This window comes from Petaurus breviceps, unplaced genomic scaffold (genome assembly GCF_028583685.1).
Source record: "Petaurus breviceps papuanus isolate PSGF00001 unplaced genomic scaffold, PetGlider_PUasm1.0 90740, whole genome shotgun sequence".
Lineage (NCBI taxonomy): Eukaryota > Metazoa > Chordata > Mammalia > Diprotodontia > Petauridae > Petaurus > Petaurus breviceps.
Genome location: NW_027187330.1, coordinates 7,545,316 through 7,566,836, shown reverse-complemented (window position 1 = coordinate 7,566,836; position 21,521 = coordinate 7,545,316). Strand labels below are relative to the sequence as shown.

The window sequence follows — 21,521 nt, the reverse complement described above, 5'->3', positions numbered from 1 at the left end:
CTTCTTAGAATCTTATGTTCACAGAGGTGAACCTTTCATAGATATGAATATCCATGTGTTTCATTTTTTCCATGTAATATACCAATGATTCACAGTGTGCTTATCATAAATACTTATTAAGCACTTGTTTAGAGCATGTTATCAGTTACTGGAAAAGATATAATATTTAGGTACACATGGTCCCTACTTTCAAAGAACTTACAGTCTAATAAGATGGTATGGTATATACATATAGACAGTTACAAAACCAACTGTTGAGTATTGAGAGCGGAGAAACTGGGGAATCAAGGAAAGCTTTCAGAGAAAGTAGCATTTGAGTTGGCCTTTAATTCCAGGTAGGAATACAGTAGGTAAAATAATTCAAGAGAGGTCATTCCAAAAAATGGGAACTAGGTTAGCAAAGGCACAGAAATAGAATATTTCGGGAGGCGGAGTCAAGATGGCGGAGTAGAAGCAGGACCTCCCCGCTGCTCCTGCTTCCACCTTCCTCAATCCATGTAAAAAGGGGACTCTGAACAAACTTTGGAGCTGCAGAACCCACAAAATGACACAGAGAAGCTAATCTCCTGCTGAGGACAGCCCAGCAGGCCAGCAGGAATCAGCCGGTGCCGTGCTCTGGAAGCAGATCTCAGCCCCACACCGAGGCTTTAGGCCCAGGGCGGGCCTGACCAGCCACCAGCCAGATGGACTCCAGATCAGCAGCAGCTGTGGCCATTTCCAGATTTATCAACACATAGATTCGAAGGACAAAGTGAGAGGTCACAGCAGTCTGGACTTTGGTACCCAGTAAGTGGGAGTGCCTTGGCTTTCGTCCCCGGGGCAAGAAGCCCCTGAGATCCCAGCACAGCCAGCCAGCACCACATGGCAGCTTCAGCTCCTGACCTGCAGAGTGTAGGGGGACCAAGCACCAGTCTGAGGGGTAATCGCTCTTGCTTTAACCTTCTTGGATCTGGATTGCAGTCTAGGGTGGAGGTTCTGGGGTGTGTGTCCAGCTTGCCAGAGTGTGTGGAGACCTCAGAGAGGGCACCCATCTAATACCTCCAGCAGCTGAGAAAACCCCAGCATTTGGGACAAAAGCTCCCCTGTCTGGTGGCAGAGTTCTACTGTGGCAAAAAGCCCAGGGGTCAAGTGACTGAGGGGCAACATGAACAGGCAAAGGAAACAAAGCACACAGAAGATTCCAACATTAGACTCCTATTTTGGGGACAAAAAGGAGCAAAGCATGGAACAGGAGGAAGACAGTGAAGTCAGAACTCCTGCACCAAAAGCTTCAAGGAAAATATGAGCTGGTTACAGTCCAGAGAGGACCTTAAGAAGCAGGTAAGAGAAGTGGAGGAAAACTTGGGAAGAGAAACGAGAACGATGCAAGAAAATTACGAAATGAGAGTCAACAGCCTGACTGAGGAAAATAACACCTTAAGAAATAGACTAACTCTCAAATGGCAAAAGAGGCTCGAAAAGGCAATGAGGAGAAGAATGCCTTAAAAAGCCGAATTTGCCAGATGGAAAAAGAATCTGAAAAGCTCACTGAGGAGAATCATTCCTTCAGAATTAGATTGGAACAAATGGAAGCTAATGACTTTATGAGAAATCAAGATGCTATTAAACAGATCCAAACAAATGAAAGAATAGAAGGCAATGTGAAATATCTCATGGGAAAAACCACTGACCTGGAAAATAGATCCAGGAGATATAATTTAAAAATCATTGGACTACCTATTAACATTGAACTATTAACATTCCTACATGGAAAAACAATAATTGTAACTGATGAAACTTTTCTCAGTATGAAAATAGTTGAAGGGAATAGGAATATATATATATATATGAGAGTATATGGGTACATAGATAGAGGGCACAGGACCAATTTAACAGGAAGGGATTATACTTAAAAGGTGAAATTAAGAGGTGAGAGAGGAATATAATGAGAGGAGATGGGGAGAGACAGAATGGGGGTAAACTATCTCATATAGAAGAAGTAAGGGAAAATGGTTACAATGGAGGGGAAAAATAGGAAGGCAAAAGGGAATGGGTCAACCTTATTCCCATTGAATTTGGCTTGAGGAGGGAATGAAATATACACTAAATAGGGTATCTCGCCCTACAGGAGAGTAGGGGGGGAAGGGGATGAGATGGGGGATGATGGAAGGGAGGGCAGCCTGGGAGGGAGGGAAGTTGGAAGCACCCACCCACTTTTGAAAAGGGGAAGGATCAAAGTAGAGAATAGAACAAATGGAAGGTGGGATAGGAGGGAGGGAAATATAGTCAGTCTTTTACAATATATCTACTATGTTGTTATTGTGCATTAGCCACACATGTACAACCTATACTGAACTGCTTATCTTCCCAGTAAGGGTGGGTGACGAGTAAGGGAATGAATCTAGAATTCAAAGTTTTAAAATCAAATATTCATATATATACATACTATTATTAATACTATTTTACATGTAACTGGGAAATAAGATATACAGGCACTGGGGCATAGAGATCCACTGGAGAAGTCAAAAGGGGTATGGGAGAAAATATGGGAGAGAGCAGATTGGAGGAGGGGATATCCTGTGGGACTGCTATTTTGGGGTGGTGGGTAGGGTAAAAACGGGGAGAAAATTGGTAACTCAAAATCTGGCGGAAATGAATGATGTAAATCAGAAGTTAAAGCTTTTGAAAAATGAAAAAAAATAAAAATCATTCACACAGAAAGAAATAGAATATTTCAGGATTCATAATATTTTCACACTCCAGATTATCTTAATTCAAATAACTGTTCTTAATCTGAAAATAACATCTTTATAATTCTTACCTTGTTCCCCCACCACCACCAAAAAAAATAGCAAAGGTCTATGGCAATCAAGTGGCATTTAATCACATCGCTGCAGTGTGGTGTGTGATGGGGAGTATTACTGGGTATTTAGGGTGTTTCTTCATTGCTATGTTTTATTTCAGGTGTGAAGGTAAGGATTTGAGAGATGCTAATTCCAGGTTCAGAAATATTCTTTAGAATTTAAGTTCTCTTGAATAAATGAATGGGATGACTGATTGACAATATGTGGATGACGGAGGAGACATAAATGAAATAAAAGGTAATCTTGAGTTTCTGAGCCAAAGTCATGTGATAGAGTAATTGTACCATATGCAAAAATAAGAATATTGAAAAAATGGGTGGCTAGGTGGTGCAGTGAATAGAGTACCAGCCCTGGAGGTAGGAGGACCTGAGTTCAAATGTGACCTCAAGATACTTAACACTTACTAGCTGTGTGACCTTGAGCAAGTCACTTAACCCCAATTGCCCTGCCCTCCCCCCTTCCAAAAAAAAAAGCAATAAAAGAAAAAAGGGGCTAGTTTTCTGGGAAAAGATGAAGAGGTTCATTTTAAATGTATTTAGTTTAAGGAGACATTTAATCCAATAGGTATTTGGAGATAAGGGGCTAGAATTCTCTTTGGTATAAATATAGGTAATGGGTTTATTAGAAGTATAGAAGTCATCTGTATGTTTTACTTGAAATATTAAGTATCTGGCTCCTGTTACCAGCAAAATGAAGGACTAAATCCTTTCTCCAGTCCTGAGGACCTTTTTCAAATAGTAATTATTCACAAGAGATAAAACAAATTTAACTGTCTCCAGGGGCAAAAAACAGAGAAGGCTAATCCTTAACTCTAAAGGCTTGCTTAAAACCTTCTTCCCCACAGGCAACTACTTTCTGGCAAGGCTATTCAAGCCAGCTCCTCAGACTTGCAACAGAACTCAGCTCTTCTCTTCCCCATCTCTGGGCCAAGGAAAATTAAAAAACAAACAAACCAACCAACAAGAAGCTTGCTTTGACTGGCATGGTAGCACAGCACTGCTGTGCAGCAGAGCTCATCTAGAGGACTGAAGAACAAAGGAAATTGGACCAGGGCACCATTTCTTAGCACAGTGTCTGGAACATCTTCAACATTTAATAAATGCTATATGGCTGACTAGTATTACACTAAGCCCGAAGGAAGGTGAACTGTCATCCATTTGGGGCCATTTTTTTGTAACCTCAGAAGTCACCTGAATAGACAGGCCATTTTTACCTATCAAGCAGCACCCTAAACACCCAGAAAAATTCCCCATCACATACCGCATTGTAGCCAAGTAGATAAGTACTACCCGACTGCCAATAGGCCTTTACCTTTTTGGTTTTGTTTTTGGTGGGGAGGACAAAGTAAAAATTAGAAAGATGCTACTTGCTGCTTTCAGGTTAAGGATGTTAGTTGCCCAGGGTGGGAAGACCCTAAGACAGCTTTGAGATCCATCCCCTAGGGAAACCAAAAGAAGGAGGAATCAGGAAATGATCAATAATGGTTACCTTGGGTCTCAGATGGAAGAAAACTCAAAGATTTTGAACATGAGCAAATAAACCAAGAGGGAAGATCTTAATAACAGCATGGGATGTGGTCTCAGAATTGACTTTAACGATTCCAGATAGCTATGAATATTATTGGAAGATAAAGGAAAATTAAAATCTGAAGGCAGAGGACCCTGTGGATTCCCAGGACATCATGGAACCACAACAAGATGTTCTTAAATAATTTAAAAGAGAAATAAGAATTGTAATAGCAGAATTTATGGTCTGCACAGAAGAAATAACAAGCCAAAAAGAGAAATTTGTAATTATAGTGTCAAACTTCACCAAAGAAACAAACAAGAATAATTGAATGGGATTGCAAAATATAGAAGGGAAGGACAATCCGGATAAAGAGAAGCATAGAACAATAGCTTTAAAATAAAACATCTCCATTACAAATAAAAGTCTAATCTTAAAGATAAACTTTATGGAAACCACTTAAGGATTTTGTATCTCTCAGATGAACATTGTACGTTTCCCAGAAGAATATAGCAGGTCCTAAAACCTCAACACTGTAATGTCAGAAATAATACAAGAAAACTGCCCATTTTCTGAAAATAGGAAGTGATTATTCTAAAGAAGAAAGTTCAGGAATGATATATGCAAAAATATAATTTTTTTCTGTCAACTCTTACTAGTTGCATACTTGTGATTTAGGATAGAAGTGGTCATCTATACTATGTTGCCTAATGGTCTATTGGTAAAAATGGAAAAAATGCTCACCTGTGAACTTTCTTGTTTCAGAGAAAGGTGATAATCTTTCATATATGTAAATTATGGGAATAATAAAATAATTTCATACCACTGGAAAAGAAAACTGCCCAGACTATTTGAACACAATGCAAAGTGCCAGTCAAAAACATCCACAGTTTGCCTCCAGGGGAAAAATATCTTACAGTGTAAACTCCAAGACACATCATGATTGAGTTTAGCAATTGAATTGACAAACAAAATTTTTTAAGTGATAGGGATATAAAGGAAAGAAAATTTGAATAATACAAGATTATTCCACATCCTGCTTATTATTTCTATCAGCAAAATAGTATTCCATTATATTCATATGCCACAACTTGTTCAGCTGTTTCCCAATTGATGGACATCCCCTCAATTTCCAATTCTTTGCTGCCACAAAAACTACTCTGTGTATATGTTGTATAATTTGTACATGTGGACCTGTTTTTCCTTTTTTATGATCTCTTTGGGGTACAAACCTAGTCATGGTATTGCTAGGTCAAAGGGTATGCACAGTTTTATAGCCCTTTGGGCATAGTTCCAAATTGCTCTTCAGAATAATTGGATCAGTTCACAGCTCCACCAACACCAATAATGCATTAGTGTTCCAATTTTCCCCACATCTTCTCCAACATTTATCATTTTCCTTTTCTGTTGTATTAGTCAATTTGATAAGTATGAGTGGTACCACAGAACTGTTTTAATTTGCATTTCTCTAATCAAAAGTGATTTAGAGGGGCGGCCAGGTAGCACAGTGAGTAAGAGCACCAGCCCCAGTGTCGGGATGACCTGGGGATCAAATCCCAGGCTCAGATACTTAGCACCACACCCAGAAATAACTGTCTGTGTAACCTTGAGCAAGTTACTTAACCCCAAATGCTTTAAAAAAAAGTGATTTAGAGCATTTTTTTTTCATATGGCTATAGGTAGTTTTAATTTCTTCATCTGAAAACTACCTATTCGTGTCCTTTAACCATTTATCAGTTGGGGAAAGATAATTCTTTATAAAAGTACGTATGGAAAAAGAAGTAAAAGTAGAAGTCATTTAGAAGAGATGTTGGAGAAACAGAACTGAAGCATCATGCACTAAACTTTACAACACCCTGCCTACACAGGAATCAATGTTTTGGGTAGGACTAAATTACAGAATGAGAGAGCACACATAAAATGGGAGAGGGGAAGACAACAGGACTGGATGTAACTTTACGAAGTCAAAGGATAACTCCTCAAGTCTTAGGAAGGAGAGAGCCTACAGGAGAATAGGTGAGGAGATAAAAGAAGGGAGTGAAATGTGAGAAACCTTGTTTTAGTGATGGGAGGTAGTCCTGCTGAAGAACATTCACATTGGAGAAGAGATATAGTCTATAAGCAGAGATGATGATCTTGCCATAGATATGTTCTGCAGGGTTTTGGTGCTTAGATTTGATGCCTGTAATCTTGCTTCAAAAGAAGGGTACTTAGTGCCTGGGTACAACTAGCACCCCAAATATAAAAATATGCACTCAGAGAAGGAGAGGAATTTCATGCCAGGGGAGGGAGGGGAATTTATCATGGAGAAGGCAAAGGACAATGATGAACTGCACAATCAGGGACATGGAAAATTCCTGCCTTGGGACAATACTTCTATCCTCTTTGCTCTATTCTGCCTACTTCATTTTCCATCAGAAGTTCCTCTAGGCTTGGACTCTAGGGGGCAGCATGCAGCCCCTAAGGTATAAACTGATTACCTGAAATCTCCAGTCACCAGAAAGTCACCAGAAAGGTTTTGATATCCCACACCTTAACCTTCAGTTGCACTCTCCCCTCTGACTGAAGGTCTGGAGGGCAGACCACCAAACTCCTCTCAAAGTCTTCCTTTGTAGAGGGCTCACTACCTGCATTTTCTATCAGCAGCTCTGATTAGACTCCAAGACAACATTTTTTCTCCCCTTTTCAACTTGGAGGACTTGAGTTCAAATGTGGCCTCAAACACTAAACACTTAACTAACTGTATGACCTTGGGCAAGTCACTTAACCCCAGTTGCCTTGCCTTCCCAAGAAAAAAAAGAAATACAGACACTAAAGAAGAGCTAAATAACTGTAGTGGCTATAAATCAAAGGATAAAATCTAGAATAAATAGAAATATAACAAAGAATAAGAGCTAAAGAAATCCTCTTTAGAAAAAGGTGCAGAAAATGAAATTTAAAAACAAAAACACTTGAAGGTGAAGAAAGGAAAGGACTTAACCTTGAGGGAGGAAAAGGAGGGATGGATTAGATATCTAGATAAAAGGAAGAGAAAAAGGAACTGCTAAGTTAAAAAATACTCCAAAACTAGGGAAAGAGGTAAAAGATAGGAGGCAAGGGGGAAGAGATCTGGTAGGAACAGGGTTGCCTTAAAATAGATTAAGTTAAAATAACCTGAAGAGACCAAATACTATCTTACAGAGGAAGAAGGGTAATTTTCAAGAAAAGAGACAAATGATGGAAAATATAAATGTAACTCATAATTTTAAATATGCCTCGATTGAGTAATCCAATAAAATGAATAAGTGGAAAATTGAATAAGAACAAAAGAAATACACCTAAAAAGCAAAGGCATACACAGAATATAAGGGAGGGGGTCAAACAGCATTACTATGACTCAGTTGAAAAGCAGGAGATGCAGTCATGCTTTTTGATGAAGCAAAAACCAGAGATAAGCAAGGGAACTATATTATGCTTAAAGGAACCATACATACCAAATCAATATCCATATTGCTCCAAATGCCTTGGCAACAAAATTCATAAAAGAAAAGTTAATTGAATCACAAGAAGACAGATACTAATAAAATATTTGGAAAGAGCTTTTAGTGTCCCTCACTCAGTTTTGGATTAATCTAATAAATGATAAACAAAAGAGAAAGTATAGAATTGAACAAATTGCTGGAGAAACGAGAGTTAAAAGATTTGTGCAATCTTCTAAATGGGGCTGCTAAAGAATTATGTATTTTTCAGCACCAGATGGAGCTTTTACAAAAATTGACCATGTATTAAGGCACAGAAATATTGCAAATAAATGTTGAAAAATAGAAATCGTAAACACATCCTTTGAATCCAGGAAGCAGTAATAGAGAGGAAAGTCCTATTCCACATAACTTCAAAATGTATAAAACATATGGGGCGTATCTTACCAAAGCACACAAAATACTCAGATTCAGTTATAAAGTGCTCCTTAAAGAAATAAAGAACAGCTTAACTAGAGGTATGTTCTGTGCTCATGGCTGGGTTGTGCCAATATGATGAAAGTGACAGTTCTGCCAGAGTTTTGTGCATTTTGATGCTATACAAATCAAATTATTAAAAAGGATTTCTACAGAACTTGATGAAATAATGACATTAACTTAGAAATATTAAAGATCTAGAATATCAAAAGAAATAAAAGAGAAAGGGACAAATAGCACTTCTAGACTTTAAGCATGTCATAAAGTAGCAGTCATCATTCAAAACCATCTGATGTTGATTTTAAAAAGACAAATTGGTGGAACAGACTAGACAAGGGAGAATAAAAAACAATACAAGTCAACACACTGTCTGATAAATCAGAAAGCATTAATTACTTAAGAACAAATTTCGTATTTGATAAAATGTGCTCAGGAAAACTGGAAAGCAGTCTTATAGAACTAGGCTGAGACCAATACCTTATGCCATATTCTACAGTACATTATGATACTTTAAAAGATGACAAATACAGAGAAATGAAAAAATCAACATGAACTGATGGTGAGTAAAGTAAGCAGAGCCAAGAAAACAATATAGACAATGAAAATATTGTAACCTGAAAGAATAGCTTATACAGTGATAAAAGCAAATGCCACAGAATTATAAAGAACAAACAGGGATCCAAAGAAAAGATACGAGAAAACACTCTCCTCTCTACCCCCTGCAGAGTGGGAGGTCTACAAGTATGTTATATTGCATACATTTTCTCTTAACATATTGATAAGTTACACTGATTCTTTTTCCGTTTCCTTTTTTATCTTTCAAAGTACAGTATTTGTTATATCAGAGGGATACTAGGGTAAATTTTGGTGATATAAAAAAATGCATCAAGAAGACTGGAGCATGTTCACTGTTAGCAAGATAAAGGAGAACCAGTGGAGACACAGCAACACAATCCTATCTTCAGAAACCAAAAACATGAGGGTTTTGTTTTTTGTTTTGTTTTGTTTTTGGATAATAGGTAGTCAGCAATTTTAAATGCTGTCAAAGAATTAAGGAAAGTGAAGAATGAAAATACGTTATTGGCAAGGAACTTTTGACTTTAGATATATACGGTTTGGATTTTCAGTGACAGCTTTTGGGTACAAAAAGCAAAGAAGGCTAAGAGCAATGAGTGTGTGTGTTTGTGTGTGCACGTGCGTGTGCACGTGTATGTGCATGTATAGAGATAAGTAGCTATTATTGGCTCCAACCAGTGGGATAATCCATATTCAGGATTTCATCTTCAGTCTTATATACATCTACTTCTTGGATATTTCTTTCTACACTACTCATTTACTTGGTAAATAGAAAAGGTGCTGACGTAGAATCTGATTTGGAACTTATTAGAGTATATTTAGTTTAAACCATACCTGAGTAACCTCTCTGTATCATACCTGACAGGTCATGTTCTAACTTTTACTTGAAGACCTCCAAGCAGAAGGAATTCAGCCCATTCAACTGTTAGACATCCCTGATTATTATGAATATTTATCCTTGTCTCAAACCTTAATTTTCCTCTGTGCTATACTGCTCTTAGTTTTGCTCTTGGGACCAAATAGACAAGTTGAATGTCATTTCCACATGACATTCTCTTGATGTTATCCTCTCATCTCCCCCTCAGCCGCTGCACATACCTATATTCATATTCATATTCTCTCTCTCTTTCTCATGCTCTCACTCTTCTCCCTCCTCCCCTCCCCCAACTTTCTCCTATTAATCTATCAATGCCCTTCCTAAAATGCTGCTTCTGTATTAGGTCAGACTATATTACAGGGTCACATCCCTAGTACCAGACACTATAGCTCTTAAATAAAATATTGGGGTTTGGTATTTTGGGGGGAGTTGGTTGTTTTTGGGTCTGCAGTGTATATGTATTATTGGTTCATAATTGAGCTTGATATTAACTACAGCTGGAATAAGTTAGAATTCCAGTGCTGAATGTGACTTTAGGCACTATCTAGTTCACCCCATACCTGAAAAACAGTTTACATAACCAGTGGTCATACAGCCTTTATTTAAAGGCCCCCAGAGAAATGGGGCACCCACTACCTCCTGAGGCAGCCCTTTCCAATCTTATATTGCTCTAATTGAGAGCACTTTTTCTCCAACTTAAATAAAGGCTAAATTTGCCATCCATTATTCTTAGTGATGCCTTGTGGGGACAAGTAAAACAAGCCTGATTCTTTTACAAATGACAGTCATTTATGACTTCCCCCAAAATACTACTTTTTTATGGTTAGGCCATGTCAATGCAGTAAACATAACGCTACCTCAATTAATTTACAGATTTAGTGTCAAGCCAAACTACCAAAGGATTAGGTTATCTATCAGTGGAACATAATAGGTACAAAAGACCCAGAAGCAGTTGAACATAGTAGCTTAGATTCATTTAACCCAACGATACAGTTTTGTTTTGTTTTGCAATTTATTTATTTTTAACAATACCAGCACTGCCCTTGCTTACCTACTCTCTTCTGTCTTTAAATATTTCATTGATGCTCTTTTCTTTGTTGTCTCCTTTTGTTAGGCAGGGATGTACAACTATCATTATCTTCCTTTTCACTCTTTCTTTAATCTCTGGGATATAGGCCTAGTATTTATATCAGAGGTAGTAGATTGCAATGGATAGTGTTAGACTTGGAGTCAGGAAGATCCACATTCACATCTTACCTCAGACATTAGCTGTGTGATTTTAGGTGATTTCAGAGTAAGACATTCTTCCAGCCTAAGGTAATTTAGGAGGTCAGAAAGAGAGATCTTCGACATAGGGATAGAGCCTGGCTTCTGGCCCACATGGATAAAACACCAATGGTGGGACTAGAGATGGTGGCAACAAAAGTAGCAGCAGCTTCAGGAGTTAGTTCTCAAGCCAAAAGAGACAATATGGGGACCTGGCAACTGATCAGAAAGAGAAATGGGACTAATGTGCTAGTACTGAAAATCCTAAAAATAAAAGGCAAGATTAATAAAATCAGTAAGAAAACCATTGAGTTAATAAATAGGTGTTAGTTTTATGGGAAAAAAAAACAATAAAATGGATAAACCATTGGTTAATTTTATATAAAAAAAAGAAAAATCCAATTACCATTATTAAAAATGAAAAGGGTAAATGTATCACTTGTGAAGATGAAATTAAAAGTTGTCAGGAGTTTTTTTTTTCAGCTATATGCCAGTAAAATTGACAATCTCAGTGAAATGGATGAATATTTACAAAAATATAAGCCATCCAGATTGACAGAAGAGGGAATAGAAATACTTATATAACCCCATCTTAGAAAAATAAATTGAACAAGCCGTAAATATGCTCCCTAAGAAAAATCCCCAGGACCAGATAGATTCACAAATGAATTCTGCCTAACATTTAAGGGACACTTAATCCCAATACTGTATAAACTGAAAAAAAATCCATGAAGGAGTCCTACCAAATTCCTTTTATGACACAAATATGATTTTGATACCTAATCCAGGGGAAGGAAAAGCAGAAAAAAAAGTCTTACAGACACATTTCTTTAATGAATATTGATGCAGAAATTTTAAATAAAGTACTAGCAAGATTACAGCAATATGTCAATCAAGATCGTACACTATGAGCAGGTAGGGTTTATACCAGGAATGCAGGGCTGATTGAGTATTTAGCCTAATTGGCCATATCAATAACAAAGCTAACAAATCAAATGATTATATCAGTAAATTCAGAAAAAGCCTTTCAAAAATACGCAACACCCATTTCTATTAAAAATGCTAGAAAACATAGGAACCAATGGAGCCTTTCTTAAAATAAGTAGTATCTATATAATACCACAACCAATCATTATCTATAATAGGGATAGCTTGAAACCTGCCCTGTAAGATCAAGGGTAAAACAAGAATGTCCATTATCACCACTATTATATAATATTGTCCTACAAATGGGAACTATAGCAATAAGACAAAAAAGGAATAAAAATAGGCAATAAGAAAACAGAACTATTACTCTTTGGAGATGATACAATAATATACTTAAGAGAATGAACTAAAAAACTAGGTGAAATAATTAACAGCTTCAGCAAAGTTGCAGGTTATAAAATAAATCCATATAAATCATCATCTTTTCTATAAACTGCCAATAAAACCCAGCAGAAAGAGATAGAGAAATTCCATTTAAATTAACTTCAGGCTGTATAATATATTTGGGAATCCACCTACCAAGACAAACCCAGGAACTCTATGAACACAATTACTAAACATTTTCACACAAATTAAGTCATATCTAAACAATTAGAGAAATGTTAATTGCTCATGGGTAGGCCGAGCCAATATTATAAAAATGGCAATTCACCTCGGTTAATTTACTTATCCAGTTCCCTGCCAGTCGAACTACCAAGGCATTATTTTGTAGAGCTAGAATAATCATTAAAAAATTCATTTGGAAGAAAAGTCAGTAGCAAGAAAATCATTGGAAACAAAAACGTGAAGGCAGGTGGCCAGATTTCAAACAATATTACAAAGTAGTAATCATCAAAACAGTCTGGTACTGGCTGAAAAATAGAATGTAACAGATCAGTGGAATAGATTAAGTACACAGTACACAGTGGTGGATGACCACCACATTTTGTCTATTATTTTGATCTAGCATTTGATAAACCCAAAGATCCAGCCTTTGGGATAAGAACTCACCATTTGACAAAAATTGCTGAGAAAACTGGAAAGCAGTTCTGCAGAAATTAGGCATAGACCAACATCTTACACTGTATACCAAAATAAGATCAAAATGGATAAATTATTTAGATGTTTTATCTCATATATCATAAATTACATAGACACAAAGAGTGATGTCATAAGTAAATTAGGGGAGCACATGTGCCTGTGAAATCTATGGATGAGGGAAGAGTTTATAACCAAATAAGCGATAGAGGATCATAGGAATTAAAATGGGTAATGTTGATTACATGAAATTAAAAAGTTCTTGTATGCACAAAACTAATTTGACAAAAATAAGGAGGAAAACAGGAAATTGTGAAAAAAATTACAGTAAATGTCTCTGAAAAGGCCTAATTTATTTAAGTTTATATAAATAAGAACTATTTTCCAATTGAGAAATGATCAAATAATAGTCAGTTTTCAAAAAAAAAAAATCAAAGCTACCAGTAGTCACATAAAAAAATGCTCTAAATCACTATTGATCACAGAAATGAACATTAAAACAACTCTTGAGGTACTACCTGACACCTGTCAGATTGGCTAACATGACAGAAAAGGAAAATAATATACTAGAAGGGATATGGCAAAATTAAGACACTGATAACACTCTTGGTGGAATTGTGAACTAGTCCAACCATCCAGGAGAACAATTTTGAATTAAATATCATTAATTTCTTCAACTCATCCTAACATAGCATGAATTCAGATTTCTTCACCCATCTTGGTTGGCTTCACCTGTATGTTTTCCCACTTATACCTGGCCTTCCTGAAATGACTATAGTGTTCCAGTCGTGTTCTTACAAGGGAAGAGTGCCATAGGACAACCTCTTCCTTATTCTTGAATATGGTACCTCTCTTACTGCCCCCTAAGGTGGTAGAACATTTTGAATACCACATCACATTGTTGATTTTTTGCAGTTTAGCAAAACCCCTGGATAGTTTTCAAATGAGCTGCCATCTAGCAACATACCTGTGATCCTGTATTCATATCGTTGATTCTTTTTAAAAATCTTGTGCATGAAATTACAATTAAAATCTTGTGCAAAAAAATATTGGGGCAACTAGGTGGCGCAGTGAGTAGAGCACTGGCCCTGGAGTCAGGAGGACCTGAGTTCAAACGTGATGATCACACACTTGACACACTTATTAGCTGTGTGACCTTGGACGAGTCACTTAACCCCAATTACCTTACCAAAAAACAAGATAAAATTACATTTAGCCTATTAAATTTTGACTTCTTTGATTCATCTCAGTATTCCAGGCAGTCACAAATTTTGATAAAGCTTACATTTTCATCTAGTGTGCTGGGGATCCCTCCCAGCTCTTAATGACATGCAGATCTGATAAGCTCCTTTATGTCCTTTTAGTCATTGATAAAATGTTAGTACAGGTCAAGCACATCTTGGAGCCCTCCACAGTAAATGTTATTCAAAAGTTAACATTGACATTAATGACTAATCTTTCAATCTGTCTATTTAGCTACTTCCGAATCTTCCTCATCACATTACTATCTTTCCTGTCTCTCCATTTTTTTTAAACAAGAATAATGTGGTAGATTTCATCAAATACTTTGCTGAAATGTTTTTTAAAAATGATTATATTTTCCCTGTGATATATGTATGTACAGAACAAGGCAATTAATAAATAAGATGATGGTGATGTGATGGTGAAAAACGTTTACTTAGTTTGTAGTGCTTTCATGTTTGTAAAACATTTCACATATATCTCATGTTATCCTCACAACTCTGAGAAGTTAGGTGTTATTCAGTCACTAAGGCAATTCTAGTATCCAGTCAAGGAACACTGATATGAAAAAATGTTTCACATTACTAATAATTACAGAAATGCAAATTCAAGCCACTCTGAGGTACCACCTTACATCCATCACCCTGACAGAGAGTTCAAAAAGGGAAAATGATAATTGTTAAAGGGGCTATGGGAAGAATGCCACCTGGTTAAGTTGGAAAGGATTGGATTCTGGAAAGTAATTTGGAACTATACCCAGAAAAGTCATTACATTTTGCATCTCCTCAATGCATCCTCCACTATTCCTAGGCCTGTATCCCAGAGAGACAAAGTAAGAGGAAAAAAAACAAAATATTTAAATTACCTTTTTTTGATATAGCAAAAAACCCTGGAAACTTAGTTGCAGTCCATCAATTGGGGAATGGATGAACAAATTATTGCATGTGAAATTAATGGAATATTATTACTTTGTTTTCTCCTCCATTAGAATGTGAATTCCTTTAGGTCAGGAACTATTTTTGCCTGTCATTCCCCAAAACCTAGTGCATACTTAGCAAATAGTAAATGCTTAATAAATTATTGGTGACTAGATTAAATAACAAAATGGACAGTTGCAGGAAAATCTGGGAAGATTTTATGAATAAGTACGGGATGAAGTGATCACGGCCAGCATACTGAACCAGTAACAACATTGTAGAGAAAAACAATAGAAAGGTTTAGGGACTTAGATCATTGTAGTGACCAACCACTATTCCAGAAGACTATATAGAAGCAAGCTATATACAGGATAAAGGAAAAAAAAATAGAGGATGAGGGATGGTACTGAGATTAGGAAAGACTTTCTGTAAAAGTTGGGACTTAAAGGAAGCCAGGGAAGTCAGTAGGCAGAGTTGAAGAGAGAGAACATTCCAGGTATAGAGACTGGTCTGGAGCAGATTCAGTGCCTTGTTGATGGGACAGCCAGGATGTTAGTGTCACTGGCTCATGTATGTATCATGGAGTAAGGTAAGGCAGACTAGATTATGAAGGGTTTTGAATGCCAAAAAGAGCATTTCGTATTTGATCCTGGAGGTGATAGGGAGCCACTGGAGTTTGTTGAGTAGGGAAGTGACATGATGTAAAGCCATACACAAGCAGCTTTCCAGAGGACTGCTGCTGTGAACAGCTTTCAAGGTTCTGATTACATAGTAGCAAACTCTCTTATTTATTCAATAACAAATCAGAGCAAAACATTCACAGAAAATCAAGGTACAGCATTCACCATGTCACAGCTCAACAATTTATCACTAAAATGGCCACATAATTTTCAACAAAGTGGTCACATAGTTTTAAACAAAGTACATTTGTTTAGTCAATCACAAAATCCTTAATTCAATCACAAAGTACAAAAGTGAAAGTGCTCCACTGCTAGGTCACAGTAAATCTTCTCAGTCAGTACACAGTATCCAAGTAAAGTCTTCATTCAGCTTGACTTGAGTCTGGCTGTGTTTCCATGGTTTCTCTTCCATGGTCCCAGCTCCAACTGTCACCTGGGTTCAAAGGCAGGCAGCTCCCAGTTCCTTGTCCAGTTCTTCATCTGGTTCCTGTTCCATATTGAAGTTTACAGTGTCCAATCCACCTCAAGTCCTTCACAGTTCCTGTTTCTGGGAAGACAAAGCTTGACAGAACCACAATAATATCCATACACATTGTTGGCACCATTATCAGTTCACTATGTGCCTTTGATATCAACTCAGACCCACCAGCAAGGTCTAAGAACTCAACACAAATCTTCAAGACAGACCCACAAACAAGGTCCAAGAGGTCAGCATAAATCATCAGTAAAGTCCCAGACCTCCAAAACCCTCCTCCAGGATTTCTGTAAACATACAACCAGAAAATCCTCTTTCAAGGCTTCTGTACAAAGTATCACAAATTGACAGAATGAAGTAAACAGACCCAAGAAAACAATGTTCATAGAGACTACAACAGTGTCAGCAGAACAGCCAGAAAACAGTAAATAGTGAATGTTGCAAAATTATAAACAAGCACGGCTCCAAAGAATCATCAGAAGACATTCCCATTTCACCCCCTCCTTTGCAGAGGTTGGGAGGTCCACAGATGTAATCAGATTTCTTAAAATGTATGGATTTTACTGATTTTTTCTTTTATCTCTTTAAAAATTTTACTTGGCATGTGAGATGGTTTTCTAGGAGGGGTGAAGAGGGAAGATAAAGAAATTTTGGTAAGAAAAAATTCCATCAACAAAAAATTTAAAAATTTATTGCTTCTTCCTACTGTCTCTCCAGTAGGACAACCAACAGTTCTCAGAATATATACACGGACCAGCAAAAACAAGTTCCCAAACTGTCCATGTCCAAATACGCATGTTTCATTCTGTATTCATGTTTATCACTTCTGTGGAAGGATGTAGGCAGTGTGATTCTTTTTACATTAATCAGAATTATCAAGAATTTGAAAGTTTTTGGTTTTTTGTTATACTGTCCTCTGTGTAAATTGTTTTCCTGGTTCTCACTTTACTATATCAGATCATAGAGGTCTTCCCAGTTTCCTCTGAAAGTGTCCGTTTTATTATTTCTTATGGCACACTTATAGTTCATTAAATTCATATGCCACAGTTTGTTCAGCCTTTCTCCAAGTCACTTCGTGCACTTTCAGTTTCCAGGTTGAGTCTACTATAAAAAAACACAGCTGCTAAAAATATTTTTTGTACATATGGGTCCTCTTCATCTTTCCTTTATTTCATTGGAGTATACTCCCAGTAATGATATAGGTAGTCCAAAGGGTATGTACCCCTTCATAATTCTTTGGTCAGTCCAGAATGTCTGGACTTGCTTTCTCTCTCTCTCTCTCTCTCTCTCTCTCTCTCTCTCTCTTGAGATTTTCCTTCCTTCCGAAGGCAGGGCAAATTAGGGTTAAGTGACTTGCCCAAGGTCACAGAACTAGTAAGTGTTAAATATCTAAGGTCAAATTTGAACTCAGGTCCTCCTGACTCAAGGGCGAGTGCTCTATTCACTGTGTCACCTAGCTGCCCTGAAATTTCTTTCTTAATTTGCATATAATTCATATTTACTTTCTATGTACTGGTTATATTTTAACAGAAATGTCCATTTTTAAAGAAAGAGGCAATTTCATCTTTCTTTGTGTCTGAGGTACCTAACATACATTTTGCAAGCAGTAGGTACTTAATATTTTTCAATAAATTAAACTAGTTTTAATTGCTCTAGATAAACTATAAAGTCACTTCATTTCTTTCATCTTGAAAACCTCATGTGGTTTACCAAGCTAGAAAGGTTTTTAATACAAACCCAGCAATAGTCTGTATCTGTCACTTGAAGAACAGCCTCGCTAAATTCAGAGAGACTGATCATTAGGTTGGCTACCAGGTGATGAATTATTTTGGTTCTGTTGATGTAGAGAATCATCTCTCAAGTCAGAATTGTGATTTTTATCAATGAAGAAATTACCTCTGACCAACAAAATCACAGATACTTATTAGACTTTAGAATATGACTTAACTTAAATACATTTGTATTTTTTAATGTTGAGTTTAAATGTTAAATCTAGGGGAATACATCAGTAAGTTCCAGAGTAAAGAAATTACTTCCTTTGCTAAATATGTTTAACCAAGCAGAAAAAATCGTTGATCAACCAAATATTTAAGTGGTTGCAGGGAAAGGTGAAATAATGCTTAATATGTCTAATCCTTTGCTTTTTTTTCCTTTGTCTTATTAAAATTTTCTTTGAAAATCTCTTTACATTTTTCTTACTATGTAATTAGATGCTTCTTTGTCAATTTTAAGATTACACAATTAACAGACTAGTTACTGCTTTGTAAATGTCACATCTTATTCTGTTTTTACAGCTTCTGAGTGAATTTTGGATGAAGCCATCAAATTAATTATTTGCCATCATGAGCAGAAGCAAGCGTGACAGTAATTTCTATAGTGTTGAGATTGGAGACTCTACATTTACTGTACTGAAACGGTATCAGAATTTAAAACCTATAGGCTCAGGGGCCCAGGGAATAGTATGGTAAGTTTTGCTTTTAAAAATAACTAAAGATCAATAGCACCACATCTGTATTTCTTCATGTCTTGGTAGATTTTAAATTTCCTCAGGAGAGCACATCCAAAGCTGCAAAAGAGGGTAAGCTACTACTGTCTAGGAATTGGATCATATGCTACTATTTTTATTTTGTGAGTAAAAAAAGAATTAACAAGAGGTCATTGTAATTACCACTTTTTGCCAAAAGAATGCTTTTTGTCCAACGAACTCAAGGTGATCTATGGCTTCAGCAATTCCATCTTTAAATGTGAAATATTATTACATCCTGAGACCCCTTTAGTTTGTTACATTTAACCATATGTCTGTTGCCAGAAAGAACAATTAGCAAATTTATGCATTCTGTTTATACTTACATTAGCCAATCTGTTTAAATAAAAAAATTCTATGTAATCATCAGTTTAACACCATGAATTCAAGCTCAGCTATATATATAAAAAAGCACATATTTAGGAATTGGCCCTTTTGCTTATAGGTGCAATAATTAATGCCCATTCCAAGCCAAACAAAATATCACGATTCTTTGACTAGTCTATTAGTTATGCAGATGTGAAGTGACAGGCACCGAGTGACAAGAAGAGCTAGTGAATGACTATTTTGGGTGGGGGTGGGGTGGGCAGGTGTAGAACTCAGGAGAAATGAGAGCCCAAATTAGAATTCTTGCAGGGGAAGTGTAGAAGATAGGCAAGATATGAGACAGTATGGATTTAGAGCCAGTATGACATGGTAGTTGATTGAGTATATGGTATGAAGGAGAAGAAGATATCATGTATTATTTCAGAGTTATATGCTTGAGTGACTTTGTAGGATAGTGCCTGCCATTCATAGATATAGAGAAGCTTGGAAAGGAATATGTTTAGAAAGGAAAGTTATTTTTATTCTTAAACTTGCTTAATTTGATGTGATAGAACAGCCAAGTGAAAATATACCTCAAATAGCTGGAATATAGGTCTGGAACTCTGGGGAGAATTTGGTTGGAGTTTGGGGGAGTTATCTTCATAGAGGTAATACTTTAATAGATTATTACGGGAGAATATTAAAGAGAAATGAGGGCCTAGGACAGAAACTTAAGGAACACTTATGTTTAAAGAGTGAGAAAATGTGAAGACTTTAAGAGACCAAAGGAATAGTCCCAGAGAAGCAAGAGGAAAGCCATAGAAGCCAAAGGATGCTGGAGTATTAAGAAATTGATAGTCCATATCATTAAATACCTATATAGCAGAGTAAGTGAGGATAAGGACATTTAAAAAGACATTGGATGTGATAGTAATGATATTATTAGTGGTCAAGACAGAAGCCAGATTGCAAGGAGTTGAGAAGGTAGGTGGTAAAGATATTCATTCTAGAAATTTGGCACCAGAGAAAAGAGAAAGAAGATAATAGCTAGAAGAAATAGCAAAGTGAACTTTTCCTTTTTATTTATTCATTTAAAAGTCAATATAGATGTTGAAAATGCATAAGAAAGAAGGTATAATTGATAAAGTATAAAGACCTGGAAGAAACTGTAGGAAATGGGATTAGATACAAGTTGACAGGTTATCTTTAGCAAGAAGCTGTGCCTCTTCATCCTCTTTGACTGGAGAAATGAAGAAAAGAGAGGATAGGTAAAGCCATTGAGAAGAGTGGAGGAGGGTCATTCATGTAGCATAGCCCTAAACTCATTACACACATGTAAAAGAATAAAGAAGTTCATTATGGGCGGTGGCTAGGTGGCACAGTGAATAGAGCACCAGCCCTGGAGTCAGAGGACCTAAGTTCAAATCCGACCTTAGACACTTAACACAAAACTAGCTATGTGACCTTGGGCAAGTCACTTAACTCCAATTGCCCTACCTTCCCCTCTCCAAAAAAAAAAAAAAAGTTCATTATGTAGACAAACATACCTGTTATGGTAGTATGCAAAGATATATGATGGTTAAGGGGTCTTTTAAAGTCAGTAAATGAAAAATAATCTTCTAAATGTACTTTCAGTTTCATAATGGCTTTTTCTGTCTAAGCAACTTTTAGCTGGCAACCAGTTTTTAGTAGTAGACTGCCTTTACTCAGTCTGTGCTTGTAGTACCAACATTAATTTATTGAAATAATATTGATTAGCTGAAGCAAAACTTACTTTGGAAGATAAACCTGCTGTAATAAAATAGCATTCCACCTTCAAAGAGAACTCAATTTTACTTTATTTTTATCAGTCTTACATTGAGATCCAGTTTAGAGCTAGAAGAAACAAACCCTTACTGCTTCTACAGAATAGAGATTGAGGGACTTATCTGGGGCCACACAAGTTACAAGTAGAAGCAGAGCTCCACCTCCCGCAAGGGCTTCCAGTACCCAGGCCAAAGCTTTTTGTCTGCTCTAATTCATAATCAAGCAGCGCTTAAATAGTACATTTTTCTTTAATCTCAAAATAAATACATTTTGTAAATAGGGGAAAGGAAAGGGAATAAACATTTATTTCTATTATTACTGTATGCCAGGCACTTTGCTAAGAGCTTTATAAATATTTCATCTGATCCTCACAACAACCCTGTGAGATAGATGCCATTGTTATCCCCATTTTAGAGTTGAGGAAACTGAGGCAAATAGAGGATAAGTGACTTGGCTGGGGTCACACAGCTAATAAGTGTCTCAGACCCAGCACTCTATCCACATTGTACCCTCTAGTTGCCAGTATGGAAAATAGGTACCTAGCTCATATTTCTGTTGATCCTT

At 36.7% G+C, this 21,521-nt stretch overlaps 1 protein-coding gene across 5 annotated transcripts in view; it reads left to right on the top strand.

Moving 5' to 3' along the window:
* MAPK8 (mitogen-activated protein kinase 8) overlaps window positions 1–21,521 on the top strand; it is a 128,845-nt gene that overhangs the window by 71,152 nt on the left and 36,172 nt on the right. For 4 of the 5 annotated variants that reach the window (XM_069067259.1, XM_069067258.1, XM_069067256.1 and 1 more), the window contains one exon: window positions 18,616–18,785. In XM_069067259.1, coding sequence (XP_068923360.1) covers window positions 18,664–18,785 — 122 coding nt within the window. In that variant the 5' untranslated portion in view covers window positions 18,616–18,663. Of the gene's footprint in view, window positions 1–2,943; window positions 3,081–18,615; window positions 18,786–21,521 lie in introns of all 5 variants that reach the window. The other variant, XM_069067257.1, reaches the window with a different exon arrangement.